The sequence below is a fragment of the Orycteropus afer genome, unplaced genomic scaffold (genome assembly GCF_000298275.1).
Source record: "Orycteropus afer afer isolate SDZICR_OR568_19922 unplaced genomic scaffold, OryAfe1.0 scaffold00404, whole genome shotgun sequence".
Taxonomy (NCBI): domain Eukaryota; kingdom Metazoa; phylum Chordata; class Mammalia; order Tubulidentata; family Orycteropodidae; genus Orycteropus; species Orycteropus afer.
Genome location: NW_006921991.1, coordinates 2,451,770 through 2,462,255, shown reverse-complemented (window position 1 = coordinate 2,462,255; position 10,486 = coordinate 2,451,770). Strand labels below are relative to the sequence as shown.

The window sequence follows — 10,486 nt, the reverse complement described above, 5'->3', positions numbered from 1 at the left end:
TGAGGAGCTCTGGTAGCATAGTGCCTAAGGCACTTGACTGCTAACCAGAAGGCTGGCAGTTCAAACCCACCAGCCACTCCTCAGAGGGAAGATGGGGCCATCTACTGCCTCGGAAACCCAAGGAGGGGTCGCTATGAGTCAGGCTGACTCAATGGCACATAACAACAACATAGTCTACAGATGGAGAGAGAGAGACTTAAAGTTGAGTTAACCAAGGGCAGCTTGAAAAAGGTAAAACCAGGCCTGGGGGCTTTTTCACTTCAGAAAGTTGCCTGCTGGGATTGCAGAAGTAAGAAGTGTTGGATTTAACAAGCCTTTCCTTGGTTAGAAAGAGCATTCAGAAGGACAGACAAGATGACCTCAAAGAGCAAAGTAAATAGAGGGAGTGGCACTGTCAACAAAATAGGCTTAAAGCCCCTCCCCTTCTTGATAGGAAGAAGCCACTGTAAAAGGTGAATGAACTTTGCTCTGGAGCTGCCCTAACATTTCAGAACAGAGGCTGCAAAAGTCAAAGTACTACAGCTACCACAAAGAAGACCTGAGTGTTAAAGGATCAAGTAACCAAGAAGTGTTTGCTGAGCACACACTGAAATGGATAGTGGATATCAGACAATGTGGGATCCTCACCTACAGGTTCAACACTCTGTGTAGAGATCAACTCACAGACAGCTCAGTTACACCAAAGGAGTGTATAAGCACAAAGCCATAAGGTTTTTAGAATATAGAACCTTGGCTCCCGGAGGGGTCTATGACATCATTCACTCAAATGCAGGGAAGTACATACCAGGATGGAACAGAGAAAGCAACAATGCTGATTTCAGAGGAGATCTCTGATACTTTCCATAGCTTGACCACAAAGGCGCCACTTACCTGGGATGAGGATGGTGACCACGGCCTGCACTGCTCGGCGGATGATATTGTCCATAGCAAACATCCAGTGGGGCTTAATTAAGTGGTTCCTCAAAATCTGATTTACCTGAAAATCACAAAACCTCATATTGCTCATCCAATGGCTTTTAAGAAATACAAGTTAGTCCTACCGAATCTAACTTGCTTCTACTGTGTTTGAGATAAAGTGCCAACCATGCCGCCCTGGTTTTCTGATCTACTTGTACTTCCCTTGAGATTGACTTATGCTGGGGTCTGAGATGGGTACAGTGATCAGATCAGCCTCAGTGGGCTCTGTATGTTACTTCAACAAGCATTTACTGAGCACTTAGGAAGTGTCAAGCTCCATGTGGGGTACTTGGGACACAAGTGTGAACAAGACATGGTTTCTGGCCTAGAGGAACTGTCATCTCTTTGGGCAGACACATAAGCTTAAACCCCACACCCACTCAAACAGCAGACACCCCGTGTTCCCAACTCCTGTGTTATACTCGTGTTCTTCATGGCCAAATGCAAATCAGCACATACATTGAGATGTCATCTCATGTACTTGCACACTGTGTTTAGAGGGCATTGCAGAAATGTGGGACCCTTGGGGTTAATAAGTGGGGAGAATTGGGGCAATAGGAGAAGACGGTAATCAGACTCTATGGTCTTAGCTATGAGCCAACTTCAGTGGGCTCCCTGCCTCTGGCAGGTTCTGTAGGGCCAGATGGAACACTTACAGCATCCTGAAATCCAAACAGTACCAGGTAAATCTGATTGATGGATGAACTGTCAAAGTCCAGGTCCACCTTCAGCTTTGAAATTGTGGATGCCATCACCCTGTGCTCCGGGGAGTGTATGAAGTCCCTCAGGATCCCAATTATTTGCTTGATGTGGTCAATTGAGAGGTGCAACTCTTCTGAACTCTGACCCTCCCAAGAAAATAAAAAAAGAAAAATTATTTTGATTAAGTCAGAGAAAGAAGGAAAACTCAAGAAATATTGAGGGAACCAAAGACCAAACCCATTGCCGTGAGTTGATTCCAACTCATAGCAATCCTATAGGACAGAGTAGAACTGCCCCCATAGGGTTTCCAAAGCTAAAAATCTTTACACAAAGCAGACTGCCTCATCTTTCTCCAGTGAGTTCAAACCACTGACCTTTTAGTTAGCAGCCAAGAACTTAACCACTTTGCCCCATTGAGGGAAACTAAACTCATTGCTGTCAAGTCAGTCCTGACTCATAGCGACCCCTCCTCGGGTTTCCAACACAATTGAGGTAAACTAGGTGACAATTATCCACTTAATGGAATTGTGGGATTCCTGGCAAGCGGTCTCCATTCATTCCTGGAATTCCAGGTCTTCCCTAAGGGTCATCTGACCTCTGCTCTTCCCTGGCCTTCACATGTCCACACACAATCTCTCACAACTAAACCCCATGAGGAGGAGGAAGATGGGGCCTCATCAGAAGCTATGGAGCCTGTTTCCATAGCGGGTGAGTGGCCTCTTCATGAAAGGACTTTCCCCAGCCAAAATAAGGAGGGGGAGGATCAGTTTGTGACTACTACTTCCTAGTTCAAATCTTCCTCCACAAGTGGTGGTTCTCCCAGCTTCTGAGAGCAGCTCTGTTATCCTCCTGGACACTTGAGAGAGCCTACAGCTAGGGAGTTGCCTGCCTCCTAGTGGCTGGCTGGGAGGCTCTTCCTACCCTCTGGATTTTGTGCAGCCATCTGGCTGGTTTAGCCACCAGGGGGCAGCACCATCCCACCAAAGCCTGGACTCGCCACTGTGTTGCAAGTTGTTTCAGTGGGTTTGTTTTGTTTTTCTCCTCTTGCTATTTTGTGTTGTTGGAGGAGGGAAGGAAATCGGGAAATACTTATGGGTGCTTTCCTCAAGGCCTGTACCTGGGCCACACACTCCTGCAGCTTAGAAGCCAACCGGCTCTGCTCCTCCCACAGGATTTTGTACAAGACGGCGCGGCGCTCGCTGTCCTTGCGCAGCAGGAAGAGGCCCAGGTCCCTGTCCTCTGGGCCCGAGGCAGCACTTTCATCTGGAACACTATGGGCAAACACATGCAACAATGTCTGCAGTCCCGGGCACCTTCCCCAGCAGAGTCCCAGGCTAGGGACCCTTGGGGAGGGCAGGTGTTAAGAGATGAATACGATGCAGTCCCCACCCTCAAGAAGCTGGCACTACAGGGGATGGTTGGAACTTGCAAGAGGAAGGTAAATCTGAAGGAAAATGCAGTGTTTTCTCTAACCCCACAGTGCCAGTGCTGGACAGGGGTAGAAATGGGCCAGTGCTGGGGGGCTGGGGTAGAAGTGGGGAAGGGAGGACAGAAGGGGCAAGAGGCAAAGAGGAGGGAGGGGCAAACAGGGTTTGAGGGGAAAGAGGGGGAGGGACAGCAAATGAATAAATTTACTGGCATGGTGGCCTGTGCCCCGTATGGATGGAGGCCCTTATCTGCCACCTGGATTCTATCTGCAAGTATTATGCCCGAGGCACACAAGTACCTCTCGCAGGTCCACAGCCCAGGGACAGGCCATACCTGAAGTGGCAACTGAGGGGTTGCTTGCCTAACCCCTCAGAGGCCGGGGCCTGGGCCTTCTCAAAGAACCCGTCAGGCTGGGCATCCGAGTCAGGGGAAGCGGAGCTGTGCTCACTGCTACTGCCGCCACTGCCCACCAGCTCCTCTGGTGCAGGCAGGTCCAAGGCCTCGGTCTGCAGCCCCTCTGTGAAGGAGAGAGGGAGGGAGGAGGTGAGCTCCAGGGAGCCAGAGCTGCTCAAACTGCACTATCCAAACAGTACCCTCCCCTATCCCGTTACAATGAAGATTCTGAGTCAGCAGGGTGCAGAGACTGCATTTCTAACAAGCCTGTGCGGAGCCCAAGCAGCTGGACAGAGGACCACGCTCTGCTCTACGAAGTGAGACACTAAGCCCTTCTGTCATGGCTTGTGACCCCAATCCACACTAGGAAAACGAAACCAAACAGCCTCCTTTTCAGGGATCAAAGTCATTGGGACTTGCTGCCCCAGAAAGGTCATTTGGCTTTGGTGATCTGCAAGACAGCCACCACAGGTAGGAGTCCTCACACACCCTTCAATCAAGGTCAGGGTCAGCAGCAGGTGCTGTGAAATCAGGCTTTGCCCCAGGAAGACAGGAGCCCTCATCCAGGCAGCCTCCCTCCTCATCACCACCTCAAAGGAAAGACTGTCTCAAGGGGGGCAGCAGCACAGTCCCCTGGAGGCTCTGTCTGCCGCTGTCAACAAGTCGAACAGACATGGGCTACCCAAAACCTGCTGCACCAATCCCTGCTGCCTGGGGCCAAAGTCTGCAGCTGCTCAGTGCAGTGGCCCGGCTCCAGCAGTCCAGGGAGGCCTCACCTGACGGCTTGAAAGCAATTAGGTTCTTCTTGACCTTGCTCCCCCGCCTTAAGAAACCCTCCTTGAGCAGGTCAGCAGCTGTGGCACGTTTGTGGGGATCAGGCTCAAAACAGGATAAAATGAAGGCTCTGGCTTCAGCTGAAAGGGCTTGTGGAATCTCCGGGTGGATCTTAAACATCCCCACCTGCATTTAAGGAAGAGGTAGCCGATCTGTCAGTGAAAACCAAAAACCCAAACTCACTGCCATCGAGTTCCTTCCAACTCATAGCAACCCGCACTGGATTTCTGATGCAGTAAATCTCTACAGAAGTAGACTGCCCCATCTTCGTTCCATGGAGCAGCTGGTGAGCTTGAACTGCCAACCTTCACAGGTAAATCCAGGTGCATGTTTTCAATACTAACCTCTACACCTACCATCTTGTTTTGGTTACCTCTGCGCTGCTCTAACAGATACCACAGATGGGATGGCTGTAACAAACAGGAATTTATTCTTACAATTTCTGGAGGCTAGAAGTCCGAGTTCAAAGTGCCAGGCTCTAGGCGCTGGGGAGAAAGCCCCTCGACCCTGGGCTTCAGCTCTGCCTCCTGTTCCTGGCCCACTGAAGCTCTGTGCCTTTCTTCATTCAGGCAGCAGCTGACTGCTGAGGCTGACAAACCCATGGTCGACAAGTGAAAAGGCACAGTCCCAATGTCACCAAACATGGCAGGCTACTAATTGAAGTCCAGAAAAAGTCCCAAGATGGGCATGGCATGGCAAGCAACGACTTGGCTACATGCAGAGTTCAAAATGTGCCAAAAAGCTAGAGACCTTCCTCAAAGTTGCTTCTTATATGCTCAAAGCAGCCCACATCCCTAAAGCAGCTATTCAGTTGCTCCAGTAGATTCTACCATAGAGTTAATTACCAATCTCACCCTGGAGAATAATAACTACATCCAGCTGCCCAGCCATTCAACCAGGCCCAGCCAAGTTGACACACAACCTTAACTACCACACACCTCGTGCAGGGCTAGTGACAGGTTGGACCTTAGTTTGGACCAATAGAATGTGGTGGAAGTGACACTAAGTTTCAGAGCCCAAGTTCTAAGAGCCCTCCTTGCTTCCACTCTAGTCCTCTTGGGACCCAGGGACCACCATACAGTGAAGAAACCCAGGATGAAAAACCACATGGAGCACAGCTCAGCCATCCCAGCTGCAACACCTGCCAGGTGGGCAAGGCCATGTCACAGCACACGCCATCCTGTGGGGTGCAGCCAAGTGAGCGAGCCCAGGAGAGACCAGCACCAGAACCAACCGGTCAACCCACACTCACTAGTGGAAGCCTCGAAGTGGTGGTTGGTTCCACACAGTAGATGACCAAGACGGGACACGGGACTCGGACCACGGCCTACTGCAGGATCCTCTAAAAGAGGGGACCCAAAGGCAGCTGTTATCTGTCCCATAATATACAGCAGCTCCAAGAGATGCCCCACTTGCCGCTCAGCCTCTGTGTATTCAGAGCTTAAACTCCCCAGCTTCAGATGGGTAGTTTGCAACACACAAACCCTTGGAGCTGGTAAAGCATAGACAAGGAACCAATCACCCAAAGCCAGAAACAGACCCGTGGGGGCACTCTGGCTGGGGGGGGGCACTGCCCTTTCTCTTCCAGCTTATCTTAGTCTGCTAGTGCTACTGTAACACAAGTTGGTGGCTTTAAAGAACGGAAATTAATTTTCTCACAGTTCTGGAGGCTACAAGTGCAAATCAGGGTCTTGGCCTTGCTGATTCCCTCCCTGGTTCGTTACCCAGGGGTCCCATGGTTCCTTGACTTGTAGACAGTCCACATGGTATCTGTCTGCCCCCTGGCCCTGTGGATGTGTGTCTTTGTGTCTAATGTGCTCTTCTGATAACTCAGAAGTAACTAGATTTAGGACCACGCTACTGGGGTATGATCTAATTAACATTAAAAAAAAAAAACCTATGTCAAAACAGGATTATACCCACCAATGTAAGGGTTAGGATTCCAACACAGATTTTGGATGGACACAATTCAGTCCCTAAAAGGGGAGACCTTCTGCTTCAGCTCCCACTTTCTGGTCCACGAATCACTGTCCTGCTAAGGCTCTCTGTCCCTATGGCCGGTAGAGGAGCAAGAATTGGGTCTGTCTCATCACTGTGACATGGGAATGCTTCCATGACAAGGCCTACCTGTTCATCTTGCAAAACTGTCCCCAGCCGGGGTGGCTCTCTCTTAAGAGTTGCTGTCCTGAACTTTGTCATCTTCCCTGTTTCTTTTGCAATGACCCAGAGATAGAGGCCACTCAGCCCACCAGGTCCACTCCCAGCTCCCTGGCCATCTCCGGTCAACTCGGCCTCCTTGTGTCCCCATTAAGGGGGATCTGGGTGCTACAGAAAGCCAACTGCAGACTTGACCAGGGAGGGCACACTTACCCTTCTAAAAGCTCAGGAATTTTGGGTTTTTAAGAACACTAAAGGCTGGATAAGGAGCTCTGGTTAAGGCTTTGGGGTACCAACCAAAAGGTCACCAGTTTGAATCCACCAGCCACTCTACAGGAGAAAAATGAGGCAGTCTGCTTCCATAAAGATTTACAGCCTTGGAAACCCTATGAGAGTCTCTGTGAGTCAAAACTGACTCGGTGGCAGTGGGTTTGGTTTTTTTAGTAAAGGCTAGAGGGATGCAAATGATCAAGATTTAAAATGCAGGGCCCATTACAAGGGGTAGCCTACTGAGAGTGGGAGGGGAGTTGGCAGTGCCCACAGGCAAAGGGGGCAGACACAAGAACCCAGTAGAAATGGGAAGCTTCTCCCATGGCCCTCAGGAAGGAAAGAGCAGGTGTGGGAAGCTCCCTGGCACCTACAAAGACACCACTTTTAAGGGTGATTTGCTGTTGCTAGAAAGGTCTCCTTGGGGATGGCAGGGAGGTTCCCCTTTTTTCTAATACTGCCCAGAGGTTTTTTGATCTTTTCCTGAAGGATTCTAGAGATCCCAGAAATGATTTCTGCAGTGTCTTTTAAGAGAATGAACAGGACATTACTTACTTAATGATGTTTCTTATTTGCAATAAAAAAAAAAAAATAGACTTTTTATGCTGTTAGAGATTGAATTGTATCCCTCCAAAAAGGTATGCTGACATCCTCACCCCTGGTAACCTGTGAACATGACTTTTTTTGAAAACAGGGTCTCTGAAGATGTTATCAGTTAACATGAGGTCACATTGGAGTAGGGTGGGTCCTCGTTCCATCTGAGTAGTGTCTTCATGAAAGAAAAGGAGGGAAGACAACCATGTGAACACGGAGACATATAGTGGAGTGATGCTGGCACAGCTAAGGAACATCTGGAGCTACCAGAAGCTGGGAGAGACAAGGAGGGATCTTCCCCTTGATCCTTCAGAGAAATGTGGCCCCGAAGACACCCTGAAGTTGGGCTTCTAGCTTCTAGAATGGTGAGACAATAAACGTCTGTTTTCTTAAGCCACTCACTTTATGGTCCTTTGTTACAGCAGCCCTAGGAAACTAATACATAAGCTATCTAAGAAAAACAACATATTTCCAAAGAACTTGTATAGCTAATGAGCTAAGAGAATGAGCTGACCAGAACCAGGAAGAGAAAAGAAGTGGAGGGAGTCTCTCATGCTCTAGGATAAAGGGACAGAACTACAGCCTTTGGTTGAGTGTGCCTGAGTGTACCCAGGAAGTCAGGAGATTAGAAAACCAAGAGCCCTGGCTCTGAGGTAACCCAGATGTTCTCCTTAGCCCCAGCTACTATTTATTCCAAGGCCTGTGACTGAAGCTACAGATGAGATTGAGACTTGCACGGCCCCGACTGGGTCTGTCATGGATAAACATCTAAGGGGGGTGGTCACTGCTGTCCTCCAGCCTTGGTGTTCAAGGTTATGTGAGGACTGCAGTTGCTAGAGACCCCTGTCAACTTGAAGTCTTGGCCTTGGAGCTGAGTGAGCAACTGGTGTGAAGGTCTGAGCATCTTCTACAGGGGCCCGAGTCCTGGGGCAGGCCAGAAGAAGAGCAGCAAAGGCAGGGACCCACAGAATATAGCACTCAGAGCGAACTGAACATCCTATACTTAGGCCTTTGAATTCTTTCTGCTGAAGAGGCCAAGCTGGAGGGGCTGACAAGAGATGTAGGCAATGAGGCTCTAAGGCAGGAGCAGGATGAGGGAGGCCACCATATTGGCAGAGAAGCCATGAAGAAGGAATTCTGGAACCACACCATATCAAGCTGCTGTGTCCTACCACAACCTCACTTTCCAGAGGAGTAGCCATTCAGCATTTGGCCTCACATCTTGCTTCCTCTGCAATGGAGGGAACAAGACTGCTCCGTGGGAAGTCAGGGCTGGAGAGCCCCTTAAATATGTCAGAACCACAAGCTGCAGACCTGACCTTGGACACAGAAGGCTGTCCTGGCATCAGCTTCCCATAAGGTCTCAAGCAAGCATGTCCATTCCAAAGTTTTAGCATGTCCATTTGTAAAATCCCCACCCATACTGGTCAATCAGAACCATGTGGGCCATAATACGTGGATCACCCTTCCTGTTAACTTGGGAGTTTTCAGAATCACAAGAGAGAGAGTACTGATAGCTCAAGTCCCAGCTCCCAAACCTGCCCTCTAAAGACTCAGACTCCACATGGTCTCTGTACCTTGCCCAGCAACCTGGAGTAGCAAACAGCTCTTACTTTGAACATTGCTGCCTGGGGTTCACCAAGCTCATGGAATGGAGGCCTGCTGGTTGCCATCTCAATGATGGTGCAGCCCAGGGACCAGATATCAGCTGGGGCACCATACCCACGAGGTCCTTTATCAATAATCTCTGGCGCCATGTACTGCAGAGTGCCTGTTTGGAGAAAGAACAAGATCACGGGCACCATATTACTTAAAAGTGAAGTGGACCATTAGTTATCAAGCGTGTTAACTTGAATGCCTTTAATCACAATGCATGGAGCCTTGCCCTATGCATAAATAACATGGTTGCATGTTTTCCTGGACAAGACATATAAAACATGCCTTCCTTTAATACTGGTCATGTTGAAAGAGGATCGCTCAAGCCCCTCAAAGGATAAATGGGCCCAATTCAACTCAATAAGCATTTAGTAGTGCCTGCCAAGTACAGGGAGACTCAAATAGAAGAAACATAATGCCTGAACTCAAGGAGCTGCCTAGTGGAAGAAACAGATGTGATGATGATGATGATGATGATGATGATGATGATGATGATGATGATGATGGAAGCAGCAATGGTAGCATGTGATGAATGCTATTAACAAGGAATAGAAGAGAGCTACGAGAACATGCATGAAAAAGTACTTGATTCTAAAGGGGAAAGTTATTGCTTATGAAGTATGGCTATGCGTCGCTTAACATCCACAACACATTCTGTGAAACAGGACGTTATATGATTTGGGCATTGTGAAAACACCCTATCACAGTCTGTTACTGCTTTTTCTTTAAGCATCTCAAACAAGCTTCGTGTCTCGGCAGTGACGTCAATGAGCCGAGAGGGATTTGCTTTTGTGTTTGGTCCTCAATCCACATCATTAGCAATTTCTCCATATCTGATATAGGTCCCTCTTGCATTAGCTTTTCAGTGGCACTGATCCTTTAACAGCTTAGAGAACCTTTTTTTTTTTTTTTTTTTGGAGGATCATAGTAATTGCCAAGAGTGGCATGCATCAATTGCAAGCAATAGTATTCCCTGATTTTCCACCTTCATGTTGTTTAATAACCTTTTGTTTTATTTCCAAAGCGATACTGCTCCTTTGTCTCTTATTGCTGCCATCAAGAGCACTGGTTTTGCTGCATTTGGGAGCCATATTTTCAAAAGAAAATTAAACAGAGATAACACTACAACATTCAAGAGACACACAGAATTGGATATTGCTGCCGATGAGTTAAAGCATGTGATACTGTGATACAAACTTTTTAGGCAGAAAGTACAATACAGTACATATATAAGCCAGTAACATAGGCTTTTATTACGACTATCAAGGCATATGTGTTATAGATTATGTATGTACTGTACCATTGTATGCCTGGCAGCACTATTGCTTTGTATATAAGAAACACAAGACACGTGTGTTGTGTGTGGGAAGCTGTTGTGTTTGCTATGGCCTGTTCTGATAGAGATTTCTTTTTTTTTTTAGGATTTGGGTGAAGATTTACAGAGTAAATTCACTTTTCATACAGCAGTTCACATATACTTTGTCTCATGTCATTGACC

The 10,486-nt window shown here is 48.2% G+C and overlaps 1 protein-coding gene across 1 annotated transcript in view; it reads right to left on the bottom strand.

Moving 5' to 3' along the window:
• Positions 1-10,486, bottom strand: part of MAP3K15 (mitogen-activated protein kinase kinase kinase 15) — a 164,483-nt gene that overhangs the window by 5,744 nt on the left and 148,253 nt on the right. The window contains exons 19-24 of the mRNA XM_042782662.1: positions 8,946-9,103; positions 4,257-4,440; positions 3,421-3,604; positions 2,777-2,930; positions 1,614-1,799; positions 871-976 (exon numbers count right to left, since the gene is read on the bottom strand). Coding sequence (XP_042638596.1) covers positions 871-976; positions 1,614-1,799; positions 2,777-2,930; positions 3,421-3,604; positions 4,257-4,440; positions 8,946-9,103 — 972 coding nt within the window. The remainder of the gene's footprint in view (positions 1-870; positions 977-1,613; positions 1,800-2,776; positions 2,931-3,420; positions 3,605-4,256; positions 4,441-8,945; positions 9,104-10,486) is intronic.